This window comes from Clupea harengus, chromosome 13, assembly GCF_900700415.2.
Source record: "Clupea harengus chromosome 13, Ch_v2.0.2, whole genome shotgun sequence".
Classification (NCBI taxonomy): domain Eukaryota; kingdom Metazoa; phylum Chordata; class Actinopteri; order Clupeiformes; family Clupeidae; genus Clupea; species Clupea harengus.
Window position 1 is genome coordinate 5,172,156 of NC_045164.1, and position 17,022 is coordinate 5,189,177.

General features: G+C 45.4%; 1 protein-coding gene across 3 annotated transcripts in view; it reads right to left on the reverse strand.

Moving 5' to 3' along the window:
• Positions 1 to 5,111: 5,111 nt before the first annotated feature.
• Positions 5,112 to 17,022, reverse strand: part of LOC105890888 (signal-induced proliferation-associated 1-like protein 2) — a 107,622-nt gene continuing 95,711 nt past the window's right edge. For all 3 annotated transcript variants that reach the window (XM_031579462.2, XM_031579463.2, XM_031579464.2), the window contains 5 exons: positions 16,472 to 16,694; positions 14,018 to 14,149; positions 8,445 to 8,562; positions 8,091 to 8,172; positions 5,112 to 7,057 (listed from right to left, as the gene is read on the reverse strand). In XM_031579462.2, the coding sequence (XP_031435322.1) occupies positions 6,911 to 7,057; positions 8,091 to 8,172; positions 8,445 to 8,562; positions 14,018 to 14,149; positions 16,472 to 16,694 (702 nt within the window). In that variant the 3' untranslated portion in view covers positions 5,112 to 6,910. The remainder of the gene's footprint in view (positions 7,058 to 8,090; positions 8,173 to 8,444; positions 8,563 to 14,017; positions 14,150 to 16,471; positions 16,695 to 17,022) is intronic.

Consider the following 17,022-nt stretch of genomic DNA (forward strand, 5'->3'; position numbering starts at 1 on the left):
GAGAGAGAGAGAGAGAGATATATATATAGAGAGAGAGAGAATAAAAGCAAACTTATTGGCGCTTATATTTCCACTACCTACTGCATCGTGGTCCAGCCAGGCACGTTGGCTTTCCAATGCATTTGAAATGAGGGGCTCCTGTTAAGAGCTTCATTGAGATGTGAGTGTGTGATTGTCCAAGTGAAGAGGTGCCAGAGGCCACCGATGATGAAACTCCAACCACAAAGTAAAAACAGTTTCACCTGATGGCTTACCAGCACTATTGCAGTCTGCAGTCCTCCATTCCCTTTGGGCCAGTGCCAATGAGACCAGCACATATGTGAGTATGGTATGAAATTAACTCATAATAAATGCATTTGCATCGTTGTGTTGCCTACCAATTAGACGAGTGGATTTAGTGTGATTAATGTCCTCTGTGCTCAGTGGCGTTTATGTCACAGCATTTGTCTTTGCACACTTGACACCCCAGCCAGAGCCCTCATTGGGCAGCTGTGCGAGGGCTGGCAGGCAGGTTCGGGGTGGCTTAGGGTGGGGGTGGGTGAGGGTGGAATGGGGCAGAGAAAGCAGGGTGCCATCTGGTCTGGGCTTGGGAGGGAGGACATCCCAGAGCCCCCCTTCGCTACCCCCCCCCCCCCCCATTCACAAACTATTAGTCGGGACGAGTGACCATTTCACGCCTCTGTTACCCCCATCGCCAGGGTGAGAGAATAACGGACAGATTCATGTCACTGTTTTTCATGTCACTCATTTTATGGAGCACTTTGCCAGTGATTGTATTGAAATATGAGCAAATTTGTTAAGGTGGACAAAACATAGACAGTCATGGTCAACATGTCCCTTCAAAACTACGCCTAGTCAAATGTTCCTGTCTTGGTGGTGACCGCTCCCCCTCCCCACCCCCACCCCATAATTTTGGCTGCGCTTTAAATCCTCTGCTCTGTCAGGCTCTGCTGAAGAGTGCTTCAGTGTAAAATCCTCACTCTTGTCCTCTTCACGTGCTGTTCCAGAAACGCATATGTAGTTTCTTCCTGAACACAAAAAAATACAAATAGCACTAGGGAGGTAAGCTGCAACAGTTGTGCCTCTCCCAGAGAGAGAGAGAGAACGAGAGAGAGAGAGAGAGAGAGAGAGAGAGAGAGAGAGAGAGAGAGAGAGAGAGAGAGAGAGAGAGAACGAGAAAGAAAGAGTCCATCTGGTGAACTGGCAGCATGTTACCCCTTCCCACCACACACTCACACACATACACAAACTCACACACACACACACACACACACACACACACACACACACACACACACACACACACACACACACACACACACACACACACACACACACACACACACACACACACACACTTACACACACAGATTAAATTGCCCAGCAGTGGTGTCAACAGCAGCATCTGGGTCTCAGTGGTCTGTCTCATGGCCGGCCACTCGGCTGAAGCTTGTCAAGCACAGACAGGCTCTAGAGGGAGGGTGGGGGGGTGGCGGGGTGGGGTCTGTGCCAAGCTGGCAAACACAGAGGACCCAGTCTAGTAGGCAGACCAGACAAGCCTCCTGGTATGGAGGGGGAGCTGAGAGAGAGCCAGTGCAAAGAGCATAGGGGAGAAAACACACACTTGTACATCCACTGCATATGCAATGGTATATGGTATGGATACACATGGACCAGATCACTGGATAAGTTTGCACACACACTTACAAAGACTGGATAAGTTTGCACACACACATACAAAGACTGGATAAGTTTGCACACACACATACAAAGACTGGATAAGTTTGCACAAGCACGCACATACAAGCACTGGATTTGAGTGCGAGCCATCCTCAGCTGCAGTTAATCAAGTGCACACAGACATGCCACAGACAGACAAATTGGATTTAAGGAGACACAAACACACACACACACACACACACATACACACATATCATGCCCAATACTTGCACACAAACAAAAAAACGTATGCAAGATAGAAAAAATCAAGTGTAGTCACTCACACAAAAGCACTCCAGCATTTACACAGGAAAAAAATGCACCATGCAGACAGACACAAGCACACCAGACACACCCATCAGCACTAGAGTCACACACACACACACACATTCACGACTCTGCCAAGCCAAAGTAGAGCTCGCTTCCAAAGGGGGGGTGGAGTGGGGTGTGGTGGGGGGGTCTTCCAAAAATCCCCTCGATTCTTGGGCGAACGCCTACAGACTGGATTTCCTCAGTGGCGCGGCCCGGTTCTCTTGCTGTCATCGGTAGCGGATCACGGCCTCAGTGGGGCGGCCCTGGATGAGGGGTGTAGCCGTGCCGTGCTCTGGTGATAAGACCACCGGCTGTTTGTCCAGGGAAGTGGAGCCTATGGAGATGAAGACACCAGCGTGGGTGGGTGTTTTTTTTCTGAAGGGAGGTGTCTGTTTTTTTTGTGTGTGTATATGGGTGATTTGGGGAGATAAAGTAAGTGTACCCTTCATTAAATGTGATGGGTGTGCTTGTGCATGTGTACTTGGGTATGTGATGCGAGGACATACAGTATGTGTATGCTTGCACAAGTGTGTGTGTGTGTGTGTGTGTGTGTGTGTGTGTGTGTCAGTGTGTAGGTGCATCAGAGTCTGGGAGTGTATACGTGTGTATGTGTGAATGACGGTATTGAAACAGAGTTAGCGTGTCTGTGTATGTGTGTGTGTGTGTACGTCCACATGTGAGGGTGATAAGGAGGGTGATGTCAGTGTTCCTACTTCCTCTTCTCTGCACCAGCTCCGCGTGGGCGTGTGCCCGGTCCGATCTCGTGTCCGGCAAACAGGCCAACACTCCCCATAGTCACGAACGGCAGCTGTTCACCCACAATCCCCTGCAGGGTTTGGTAGGAGTGGACCACACCCGCACAGCTGTGCCTGCCATGGGTTCAACCGAAACAGACGGGAGGGAAAAATTGGATTTAGTCCCCCACCCCCAAACTTAAACAAGTCAGATAATCGTGTAAAATAAATTATTCAATAACTGTCAGTGTTATCCCTACAGAGGCGAAACTGCATCTGGCATATAGTCACAACATAGACTTCCGGGGAACATTGGTTCGGAAGAATTCCACATTGTCAGCAGGAGTTCTGCAAGTAAGCAGCACAGCAATCAGTTCATTGAGGAGTCGCCGTGGGAAATCTCTGAGGTCATCTGGCACTACCTGAATCCAATAACAACACGCCTACCAGAGGGACTCAGAAATCTGACATGTAATTTACATTTCTATTTCCTCTATTTTCTCTGTGGCCGGTATGGTATGAGGCTGCACTATGCCTGAGGGAGGGCGTTGACAGGGATGAGAAGCCTGACCGGCAAGGCAAAGACTCATACTGGTGCCAAAAGGCTGCTTGATTGCGATTGGGTGGCTCTGTGTGTTGATGAGTGGTGGTAAAACCTTTTCCAAAACACTTGCATTTCCTCTTTGGAAAAAGACACTGAATCATCCAGACATCTCATACAAAAGCATCACAGAGAATGTTTGTGATTGGTTTCGTCTGTTTTGTTTTTCATACTATGCGCTTCACCATGTGTTTTTTGGTGGGAGTTTTAACCACTGTCTGTGTGTCATGTTTGTGTCACAACTTTATTTCCCCTCCTCAAAGCATGACAACATGCAGCCCCAACCTAGTGTCAGCTTCAGTCACACACACACACACACACACAGCTCCATGAAAGAGACCTCCAACCCTACCAGTACACTAACCCATTGCTGGTTAGTCCAGCTTGCAAACACATGTGCCAACTGCCAACATTTTCCTTGATCCATGGCTTTCCCATCACTCCTAGAGCTGGAGCGTTACGGGAATGTGGTGGCTTATCCGGGCCTCTCTTGTGCCATTTTTCTTTCTTTCTTTTCTTTATGTCTTTCTTTATGTTCCCATCTGAGGGAATTCCACAGCATTTTTCCCAGCACACCACTTCAATCCACCGGCCTCCTCTGATGTTGTAACAGGAGTTTCGAAACGGAGATGGATTTACGGCGTGTGTCTGCTAGTGAGAAGCTAGTTTGGCTGTCTCTGTGCAGTGATCTATGATGGCGTTAGAGAAGCGTGTTTTCAACACTTCCAGCTCTGACCAAAGGCGGTTTGCCATGAGTATATCACCCTGGAATGGCAGAATAGGAATGGCGAGGGGTGAAGCTGAGAAGCCGCTCTGTCTGAGAGTGTTCTCTGTGAGCAAAGCACACCTTCACTGGGCCTCTCTCTGAGCAGCTAGTGCCCAATAGAACCAGTGAAGATCCAGTCTCTGAGCAACATTGTGCCTGAGCAAAGCACACCTTCACCGGGCCTCTCTGAGCAGCTAGTGCCCAATAGAACCAGTGAAGATCCAGTCTCTGTCTGAGAGTGTTCTCCACACTGAAACTACACAAAAAAAGTGTGTTGATCTAAACAAGAGAAGCATTTGTATAAGGTGAGGGAGAGCTCACAAGTTAGGTTAAGGACACCAATTCATTTTCATTTTCATTTATTTGGTTAGAAAGAAGTAGAAGTTCTATTGACCTTGTTGTGTCTTCATCTGAAGGGCACTCTTTTCTGTGTTCCCTTCAAGTTTTGAGTGGGGCAGATTTGAGTGCGTTTCAATTGGACATTGTTGTCCCCTTAATAATTAGGCCGGGCAATTTATTCTCAACTGCAATGTTCTACACTGATGTTTAGAGTTCTGGAACCAAACAGAAACATAATGTAACATTGGAGAGACTCTTGATTTGAACTACCCTGTGGGTAAACAACAGTTCGTGTTTGACTATGGATGTACTGTGTTTTTCTTCACAGTTCGCATCAATCCAACCAAACAATTTTTTTTCTCCCCTCCTTCAAGGGTCTCTCATGGGCACTACATTGAATAGGCTGCATCCATGGCAACAACACCCATGGCAACCACATTTCCATCATGCCCACTGAGTTGAGTAAATGGCTGAAACATTGCAGAGCCAGTCAATGGCTGAGGCAGGATGCTGGGATCGACCAATGAGCACGATCCCAATCAACCCTTTGAATTCAGATAGGTGCCTATTTATCTCCGATTAACTGTACCCTGACCTTATACGCTACAAAGAAAATGAAAAGGACATTACTCATTCAGCACATATTTTACATACTACATTTATTTAAAAAAAAGCAACCAACGTCCCATCTTAAATGAAACAATTTTACAGAGAAAGACATTTGTAAAAGCATACAAACAACAGACTGTATTCTAGCAGCGTCCAAATGTTGGAATGGAAAAAAAAGAACTCCTTTTATATAGATCTATGTTTAATGTATCTCCGGCACGCTACGCACAACACGGCCTAGACAGAGCTACTCCTTTTAGTGCAGAAAATCAAAAACAAAACAATTTCTTTTTTTTCTTTTTTTAATAAAATAAACAATTTGAGGTTAAATAAGCTTAAATAATAGTGTTAAATACAAGACACTTCATCGGAGTTTCTGTACAACAGATCGACACATTTTGGCATTGTGAGTGGTGGTTCGCTGTGGAAATGACTGCATAAGACCAGGTTCTTGCAGAGACACACACACTCACGCAGACGCGCACACGCAGACGCAGACGCGCACACACACACACACACACACACACACACACACACACACTCACACTCACACGCATACACACACAAACAGACACACATACTGGGTTCAGCGAGCCACGGACAAGGCAAGTGTTGAAAAGAACAAGAAAAAATAAAAAATAAAAAATAAAAAATAAACAAACAAAAACTAAATAAAAGCATGAGAAAACAATCCATTCACTGATTTTTTATTTTTTTTTAGGCACAGTCTCCTCTTGGTAAAATAAATACGAGCGAAACTTGACAGGAACTCACATTTGTTTTGTGCTAACCTTTAGGCTATACAGTTCTGCTACGACCACGTTTTATTGCTAGGACATGGCGACAGTGGATAGAAACTATCTGACGAAAAAACAACACAGATGTAATTCATACATATTTAAAATATATATATGAAACGCCGGCTATGGAGAGTGCACCTTTTACCTTTTTAACAATAACGTTAACTGCCAATGATTCTATTGTACAATGTTCTGTTGACGTGAAGAGGACACCTAAAATTAAACTTTTGAGACGATAACATGGGGAACTGGGATCGAGATGTCCAGCAAAGATAGGTCTTGGATGAGTTACATTCATTTTTTTAAATTCCTTTCCCAATGTGCTTTGAAAATTTCTTCTATATGATCATTCCTTTCACAGCCAGCAGAAACTAAGTACCCCTTCATCGTCTCCAGTACATTCCATCTGCTTGCTTACCATTCCTTTTCTGTGCTCTGCATTCATTGTTTTATGAGTATGAGTGTGTGTGTGTGTGTGTGTGTGTGTGTGTGTGTGTGTGTGTGTGTGTCAGTCGGTATTTATCTGTGTGTATGTACATGTGTATGAACGCATGCTTGCAGGAACCATGGCTCCCTTATACACCAGCTTCACAATGCTGGGAGGGGAAGGGGAACTGCTTCATACATTCCATGGCAGGAGGGGCAATTCAAGCAATGGGGTTTTCCTCCATGATTTGTCCAAGAGGGGCGGACACACACACGCACCGACAAAAGCACTCAGACACATATGCGTGTGAGTGCACATGCGTGCGTACACTCACACACACACACACACACACCCCTCAGCACATCTTAAGCTCTCTCTGGGCAGACAGTTCCTCTTGTACAATGATGGTGGTGTTTGTGTTTGGGGGGGGGGGGGGGGCGTTTAAGTTGAGTGCCAATGGGACCCCACTCTGGCCTAGAGGCCTTTTCTCTAGAAAAGGGATGAGGGTGTCTACGCTTGCAAGGGTTCTTTCTACGGTTCTCCCTCAAGGTTCCTCTGTCTTGTACTGGGGGGGATGGTTGGGGGTCGGGGTTGTGTTGTGGCTCAGGGCTTCTTGTCGATGGTGTTGAAGAACCACTCTGTGAACTTCCTCAGCTGGGCGGAGGCCGTCTGGCTCTCCTCCTGCAGACGCATGTTGTCCTGCCTCAGGTGCTGCACCTCCTCCTGAAGGATGGCCTTGTCCTCCTTCTCCTGTTGAGCCAGAGAGCCACGGAAACACATGAGCACATACACATCCACTCAGAACATACGCAGACACAATACACACACAGGTACAATAGGCCCGTGTCTAAAAACTGTAGGGATTTATCATGCACTGTTAGGAAAGGCTGGGTCACAAGGTTCACAGGGAAAAGGACTAACAGACAGCAGAGCTTCAGAGATGTCAATACTGGTAGCTAACTGGCTAAACGGCTAACGGGTTATAAGGCACACCTCTCCTCACCTTCATGGCTCAATACCGGTAGTTAACTGGCTAAATGGCTAACTGGGACTAGGACAGGCTCAGTGTAAGCTTCTTTTGTCAGTGCCATGTGTAACATGCATTTCGGTGTAACAAAGACGCTATTTGAAAACCAGACACACATAATGTGTGTTTAGTACCCAAAATACTGTAAATGTCTAGCCTGATTTAGTTGGCATCACTACTATGAACAAATGAAAATCTTTATGTTTACTGTAGAGTATGTATAAATGTTTAATATTATATATAAATGTACTGTATAGTATAGATATATAGATATGAGTATATAAAATATACTCACACAATTTCATTTAGTAACAGGTTTAAGGATTTACTTTTCTCGTGTTCTTTATTTGGCTTTTACGTCACATTTAAGCCATGCGTCAGAAAATGGGAAATGAAAAATGGGAAGCTGAAAATAAGATTGACGTCCACAGAGTTTGTTTGTCACACTGGGGTGCCCATAATGGCAAACAAGCCTTTGAGCATTGTTACCGCCATGCCTTCCTGTTTGTGCCTTTTTCCTCCAATAGGTCTGCCATTGTAAAGTCTTTCCTACAGCTCACAAAACGGACACAGCTCACACCCACCTGTGTGTGATAGACTGGGAACTAAGTGGTTGTGGCATAAATGGGGTACAGGGACAGGTGTAAAACACCACGGGGAGAGATAACATGGCCTGATCTGTGTGTGTGTGTATGTGTGTGTGTGTGAGTAAGTCTGGTGTGTGTGTATGTGTGTGTGTGTGTGTGGAAATGTTACCTTTCTCAGGTCGTACTGCAGCTGCCTCAGAATCACCTCCAGCTGGTTGACTTTGCCTGTCAGTGTGGCTGGAGAGGTATTCCTGAAGAGAGAGACAGAGAGAGGGATGGGGAGAGAGAGGGAGGGAAAGAGAGGGAATTGACGGTCAGGTTGAATTGCACAGTGAGCTAAGTATTTAACAAACAAAAAACCAACAGCAGATTGCTCTTGCTCATCATGGCATTGCTGAGAGACAGAGCAAGATTTGGAGAGAGAGGGAGGGAAACAAAGATGAAAAAAGAGAGATAGATAGATAGATGGATGGATGAATAGATGGATGGATGGATAGAGAGAGAGGTTGCTCCATTGCCTTACCCTGCCTGGCGTGCGGCTCCCTCGGCGGCAGCCACCCTCCTGGTGAGCTCCTGGGAGATCTGGAGGGCCTCGGCCCGCTGCATGTCAGTCATGGTGCAGAAGGAGGCCACGCGCTGGTCTGCAGGGAGAAGCCACAGCACGTCAGCCAATCAGATCACGGAAAACACACAAACAGTCCTCCATATATATTACGCCATGACTCAGGTTATTATTAGCGTCCACATTATTAGATAGCAACTACAACTATGTCACACACGCACACACACACACACACACACACACACACACACACACACACACACACACACACAACATTTGAGAGTTTCTTTTTAGTTTTACTTTAAAACTAATCTCCAGTTCCAAAATGTCAACCTGGATCCATCCATCTTAGCTCAAAAGTATGTCTTGTCATACAAGCTCAAAACAGAGACGTGAATGGAGCCTTCTAAAGTGGCTCTGGCGTTACAGCTGTCATTTGGCAACTGACAGGCTCCTGGTTGGAGTCGCTCTCCTTTCAGCTTCATGTCAAAGAGAAACGCAGCGAAACACGACGGCAGTGTGATGAAATAGGTGAAATAACTCCATGTGGTAACATCAAGCGGGCGGACGGCTGGGAGAGGTGAGTGTTGCAGCTCCATTCTCTCAATAGAGATCAGGAGCAGCTTTTGCAGGAAAACCAGCTGCTGGAACAATGCCACTGACGAGAAAAACCTTTTACTGTCAGATATGACGGCTCCCCGTGTACGCCATGAAAGACTAAGGCAAGGCAAATCTCTCATTTCATTTACCACCCAAAATACTCCAATCTACTCAGAAACTAAAAAGCAGATCTAGCGCCCAGCAAGTGGGCGAGGAGAAAAATGCCTTGATTGCTACACGATGGGAGGGATTTTGACTAACATTTTTTAATGCGACGTCACACTAAGCCTCAGCTCACAACGACAAAGCCCCTTTTCTTGGGAGTTGGGCTGCACTGATGAGGTGCTCTAGGCGTCTCTAGGCGACAACCCAGGAGCAGTGAAGGGACTGTGAGGACTGAAGCAGCCAACGACGGGGTGTAGACTGCCGGCTGAGGTCTCTATACATTTATTTTTTTAGAGAAGTAGCATCTCTTTTTTATAGGTTAAACTGCAGTTCTTTTTGCATAAAACAGCCAAATCCAACCTCTGGTACATCAGCGGATCATGGTGTATTTGTTTGAGTTTACAAAGCTGTGATGACCAAAAGGACAACTACATGAACATCCAGCAGCCAAAAGAAGCACTGCCAAATAGTGTCAGTCCTCTATAATTTGACATGCCATATGCTATCCAGTACAAATAGATCACAAACTGCTGGCGTGTACTTCCTCGTCAATGTTTAAACTTGAAAAAGAAAACACTTTGCCTGACGAGAGACAAGTGCCATGATTAGGGATGGGAATCGAGAACCGGTTCCCAGTGGACCGATTCCTTGGAATTGTTAGCCAAAATCCTTTTCGATTCCGCTATCAATACTTAAAACTGATTCATTTTTAGATTTTAATTTTTTTTTTATTCCGGTATCGATGTAAGTGCAGTTTAGGTATGTCACGCACATGCAACTTTGTTTTGTTTTAGACTGCAGCCAACATGGCGTCTAGGCAGAGGCGTTCAAAAGTGTGGTTATATTTCACGCAAAAAGACGACCACAGGGCCACTTGCAGTGCTTGCAAAACGTCTCTTTCGTCAAAGGGGGGGAAAACTACCATTACTCCGAAACATTTGTCCATACTGCATGCAATAACTTTGCAGGAATGTCGCGTTTTTGAGCGCTATGGAGTAAAGATAACGTTAATGAACCTCAACCAAGCAACAGCAGCGCGGCTAACGTTAGCGCTTCATCTGTTAATATTGAAGGTAAACTCTAACAGTCTATTGTGTTAGTGCCATTTGTTTCATTGTGTAAACCAGCTTTCACTTTTTGTTTATGTCAGTTTTATTTTTAGTTCAAGGTGAATACACTTGTAAAAAAAAAAAACAGCACTGTAATTGGCATGTTCAAATATTATTTAGCACAGCGGTTCTCAAACTCTGGTATATCAAGGACACCTAAACTGCCACAAATTAGACCAGGGAGGGATCCCTATTTGATAAGACTATTTTCCAGGCTCCCCCATCTGATGAGATTTTTGAGTTTAGATGTTTTATTACAAAAATTGTATGAAACCCATTACCAAATCAGTCATACATTCTGTTACTTATGGTTGGAATTATAGTCAAAACAAATTTGTTGGGACCCCCTGGCACCCCATCAAGGAAAAGGATCCCTAGGCTATGGGTCTCTGGACCCTACTTTGAGAGTTTGTTGACCTATTCTTAGGTTTGTTTTTGGTTATTTAAAACATGTAAATGTATACATACATACTGTATATGCTGTGCAACGTCTATTCAGAGAATATTATATAAAAGAAAATTAATGTAAAAAAACTCGTTTGTACTCTTTTTTTTCCTTGCCCAAAAATAATCGATAAGAGAATCGATAAGGAATCGAATCGATAAGAAAGAATCGTTATGGAATCGGAATCGTTAAAATCTTATCAATTCTCATCCCTAGCCATGATTATTCTATGCTTGCTTGAAGAAGTCACAACTGAACTGCTGATATGAGCTTAACATACTCTATCCCCCGATGCTGTTTATTTTGTGCCCTTTTATTCTGCTTTCTGCACAGCCAAATGGCAGCATGGGAAGTGGGCGCTCCACACAGGCACGCAGAGGAGAGGCTGTAGTAGCCATTCCCCCTTCAGCACCCTCTCTCTGCCCACCCTGCCTACTCTCTGTTTTGTCTGAGCTGCGTGGTGTGCTGCGCCATTTCTTTGGAATTCCTTCCACGAGAATGACAAGGCAACTGCGTCTGCTTGGCTAAGCAGAACGCTCAACAATCCTGACCCAGTCAAAAGGCAATACAGTCCAAATATTTATAAACACCACAGAGCTACTCAGGCACTCCAGCTTCTCATGCGTGCACACACACACACACACACACACACACACACACACACACACACACACACACACACACACACACACACACACACACAAACACACACCAGTGTGCGTGGCGATGGGGAGAGCTGCTTGTGAGGGGGCATTAGCGCACGCACTAAACTCATCACTCCCTGGGCTGCTGGCATGGCAATGTGGTTGCCGTGAGAGGCGATCGCCCAGCACCCAATTACAGGCTCTGTGGCATCCACCCCTCTGATTTCTGAGCAGTGTTAAAAGACAGCCGTGGGCTAGACGCAGGGCAACACGGAAAGAGATTTAGGCGAGCGTGCATTATTCATGGAAACCTCAGCCTCACACTTGTGCTATCTTGACAATCAAAGGTCATGTCAGGTGTGTGTGTGTGTGTGTGTGTGTGTGTGTGTCTCGCGAGTTGTGCTTGTGTGCAAATACAGATGGCATCCATCCAGGCCACATGTTTCAAGACACCAACACGAGCTAACAAACAAACCAGCAAGAAAGGAAGCCAACACCCAAAGAGGACTCAGAGGATTCTAGGTGTACTTTGTTAGACAGGTGATTTACAGAGCACAACGCATCTAGCAGTGCAAGTCTACATGATTGGCCTGTAGGTCTTTGTTTTGTATAGCTGTTCTTCAACTGCAATGCAGTCAAGTTAACAGATGGTTTCATTCAGAGCCATCTTGGCTTCACAGCACAGCAAATGAATGCACTAACTGAGCCAACTCTCAAAAAGGCTTGAACTCTTGATCTGGAAGTTGCATTGCTTTGTCAGCCACAGAAACACAACTGCACCTTTAGTGTGTGTGTCTTTGTGTGTGTGCGTCTTTGTGTGTGTGCGTGTGTGAGAGAGAGAGAGAGAGAGAGATAGATAGAGAGAGAGAGAGAGAGAGTGAGTGAGTGAATAAGGCTACAAAGCTCAGCAGTGGCTTTCTAGTGGGGATCCATTAAAAGCTTTATGGAACAAAGGGTTAATGGACGTGTTTCTTGTATTAATCTATATTCCCAGTTTTTCAACGTGACACTGTACATTAAGAATTCATACACCCCCTGAGAGAGAGAGAGAGAAAGAAAGAAAGAAAGAAAGAAAGAGAGAGAGATAAAGATAAGAAAGGTTGAGTGGGTTAGAGAATGAGAGATTTAAGGCGTGACAGAAAAAGCTCTTAGACCATCATGCCCATATCCTTTAATGGTGTGAAAGCAGACTAGTTTGCAGTGGCGATTAGTAGATAAGCACTAACGTGACCGATCAGCCAAAGACACAGCTCTCCTCTCTTCACTGCCTGCTTTCCAGCACTCTTTCTTCTCACGCCTCACTCTCTTTTAGTCAAATTCAAATTCAAATTCAAAAAGGCTTTATTGGCATGACTGCATACAATACAACGTTGCCAAAGCATGTTTACATAAAATGTACAAGCACAATAAACATAAATAAATAAAAACAAACAATAAGTTATATTTTACTATCTTTTAGTCTCTCTCTCTCTCTCTCTTTCCACAGAATCATCGGCTCTTTGCTACAGCTCACACATGGTACTGATCTGTTGGGTGACTATGGGATTAAAAACAATAACGCACAGTGCATTGGGGAGCATTTAACTGCAGAAGAACACTGTTATGTTTCAGCTGCTAGTGTCTACTAGTGTGCTACTCGGAAGCAATTCCTTCAGGGTTCAGCTGAATCATTAACTCACTCTAATTGTGAGATTTGAATAGCTCTCAAAGATGCATGCATGCTTTTAAGTGCTTACAGAGGACATGGACCTGTCAGGCTTACGCTGAGTGAAGGTTTTTCTTTTCTCTGGTGTGACCTACACTGAACGTATATGCCCTTAATGCCCTAGCCACACTGCATTTGGATATGCACGCCTTACATACAATTGGAATTGATTATAAATCTTTAAAAACAGACTTCAACACAAATGCCAAAGGTTTATTGATGTGTGTACTCCTAGAAGCAAGACCTGGCCCCTCTACTAGACAACAGAAAAGTCTCTCAAATGAACACAACATTTTCATGAGCATAAATGATATTCAATCAGATTTCATCAACGGGTCCAGCCTCAACCTAAAAGAAGCAACACTTACCAAAAAAGAGAGAGGGTCAAATGGATATAATACGCAATGACGCTAAAAACTGATAATGGACATTTTCACAAATTCATATCTGGAACGGTCTCCCTGACACTCTCTCACACACACACACACACACACACACACACACACACACACACACACACCCCTCCATCCATCCTGCTCCAAGCTTTCACATGCTAATAGCTAGAAGCACTGGAGGGCCAGCAATTACCCACAACTGGCGGCTGAGTGCTTAATTGCAGACAGCGGTGGTTAGCGCTCTCTCCCTGAGTGGCGTCTTGCTGGGTTTATGGTGTGAAAATTGGCTGTGCATCCCAGAATAAAAATGGACACTTATCCTTTTAAAAAGCAAAAGCCTTGTGTCGTTTTTAGTTTTTTTTTGTTTCCTTTCGCACCATATATGGCAGAACACACCAGACGCGGCACACAAACCCACAAACGCAGTGGCATGTGGGCGGACCAAGATGGATGGGGTTGTTTGTGACGTACCTTCGAAGGCTCGCGCCGCATCTACCAGGTGTGTCCAGTCCAGGTCGGAGGCCGTGTCTGGGAGGGGCATGAGCCCAGGGTCGGTGAATTTGGCGCGGTCGGCGAGGGAACCGTCGGAGTACCAGAACTCATCTACAGGGACAGATAGGTGAGACTTGGATCAGACTCACTACTCTGTTATGGTGGCTCTGCTTCAGTGATGATGGCTTCACAAAATGTTGTCATAATGTACGATCTAATGTCACTGCAAACGGTAACTTTGGAATCCTATTTGACAAAGGCGGAGAAACGGAGAGGGTAAGCCTCATCAGAATAAAGTGGACAAGGTGTTCTTGACAGTTCAGTTACCCCAACACCCAGGAGAAATCATTGTGGTGCTTCAATAAATTACAAAATGTTGCGCACGTCAATTTAAAACCCCTCTCCTGTCCCATGAGATGTGTGTGTGTGTGTGTGTGTGTGTGTGAGCATGCGTGTGTCAAAGTGCTTTGAGTAAGATGGCTCTACCTCTTGCCTGCCTCAGCAATCTCATATTTATGCTGGGCAAGGTAACTGCCTCACAAGTGGAAGATAAGCAAGGCCCATTCCAGTGTCTGAATATGTGTCTGTTGTTTATCTCCCTCTCTCTGTGTGTGAGTGTGTGTGTGTGTGTGTGTGTGATAGGAGTCGAAACTTTACACCAGTTTAAAATCAAAGTATCTTTCTTGTTTATCTTCAACACTGCTTGCCTGCCTCTCGTGCTTTCTTTCTCTCTTGCTCCATCTCTCACTGTGTTGCTGAATAACCTTAAGAGCCTATTAAGTGAGCGTGCTGTGAGCCTGGACTGACATTTCAGGTGAGGTTTTTGCTCCCTACCACCAATTCGCTTCCCCCTGCGAGCCCTTTACATGCCCAAAATTGCCCAAGTTCTCTTTGGTCAGAGGAGGGTAAAAAGCCAGCCAGGGAGAGAAGGGGAAAGAGTGAAAACGGCCACTGAACAAGCTGTCAGCAGCAATCAGGCTTCCATCAAGGATGATGGCTACAGGAGAGGGGAGGACGGAGGGGCTTTCAAAATCAATCTCCTCTCTTTTACACAGCTCACAGACACAGCCAACAACTGAGGAGGACAGTTGGGCATCAGAGACACCAAGAGATTCACCAAAATGTGAGAGAGGGAGAGGGAGAGGGAGAGGGAGAGGGACAGGAGAGGAAAAGATTGTCCTAGTATACTACAGCACTTATTCCAAATTCAGTTCTGAAGGAGCAGCTCTTCTGTATTCAACAACACTGCTAGGGATGTCCATTTCTGCCTTCACATCTGATGAAAAATCATTTCTGTGCAATGATTTAGTGTTCAATATCTTCAGATCTGCCAAGATGTATTCTGATATAATATGTGATTCAGCAAGCCTTACAAAGTACTCATTACATTACATCACATGTCATAAACCTGAGGCTGCACTTTTTGACATAAGACAAATGGCACTCTGACATCAAGATCTATAAAATGTAACAGGACATTTTTCCACTATTTTAGATCAAGACCGATTTTCCAATGTTATATATAATAGACTGTTCAAAGTCACGGGATCATGACACGTTGGTATGACGATGCCGGTCACAGACCCTGCTTGGTTCCTTAAGCTCATCCAAAATTAAGTTAAGCAGGCCAGCAGTGACAGGCGTCACACTCACTGGGGGGACGTGATGGTGGTCGACAAACGCGATGGCGTTTCCGCCGCGGCTTTTAATTAATGGCGCAGCCGAACAAAGCTGCTTGGGCACGTGCCACTGACACCGGTGATGCGAGCGTGTCGGCACCTCCTCTGGTGGAGAAATCTGCCGCGTACGTAGATGCGGCAGGGTGAGATGCTAATTACGCCAGAAACGTAAACGCACCAGCGAGGCACACGTAAACTACGCACTTCCTCATGTTCCAATGACTTAACATTCATGTCTGAACATTCATCAAATATGGCGCTTGAGTCTGAAAAGATGCACACGATGAGCTGCAAAACACACTTTCCTGTGTAGTCTTTGTGGAATGTCCTGAACACAATGTAACCTGTGCACTCATCTAATCAAGATCAATTTCAAGTGGACACAAGGTCTTCAACCTTCAACATTCAACCTTCGCTATTGACAAATTGCTAGGCGGTTTCGACAGGTCAATTAACTAACCATCAATCACTTAACTAATTTGATCTAGAAGCTAAATTCAATACGCCAGTCAAGGTAGATGCAAACCTGGCTAGATCCCTTGAGAAGACACAAACCTGGCTACCGTCCCAGAGAAGACTCAATCCTGACTCATCTCTTGACTCGAAACGTGCATTCTATCTACCGTGACATTAGCGCACTTGCTTTATGCAAAAACAACCAGTACATTTGTTGAGTGTGTTGAGTGCACCAGTAATGGAGGCCACCAGTATTAAACCTGCGTTAGCTTGTAGCAATGTGTGGCGAGGGACTCACTCCTGAGGTTGGACCCGGACTGGTTGATGCCCATCCTGGGGGGCAGAGTGCTGTGGTAGGGCTGCGTGGAGCTGAAGAGGATGTCGCTGGGCAGTGCCTGGTCCAGCATTGAGCTGCGCGAGCTGGAGTAGGACGAGCCCTTCCTGTTGCTGCTGCACACGCTCTCATCTGACAGCGTGCGGTACAGCGAGCGCCGCGGGGACAGGGTACCTGAAGCAGAGGACTAAGGAGAGAGAGGGAGGGAGAGAAAGAGGAAGAGAGAGTGAGAGAGAGAAAGAGAGACTGATTGTGAGTTTTAGTTATGAATTGTATGCTCCCTTTATTGTTTTTTTCCCCCTATTCATATTTTGTATATACGTTTTCACACTCTCTGACAAATAGCAATACTGTGTGATATGCTCATGCCAATAAAGCTTATCTGGAGGGAATTAAATGAGAGATTGAGTGAGAGAGAGAGAGAGAGAGAGAGAGAACAGACAGTGAGATTGTCAGTTGAAACGGGGGGGATTTACTGAGTTTTTAGTCAGCATTCCCCAGAGACAGACTGACAG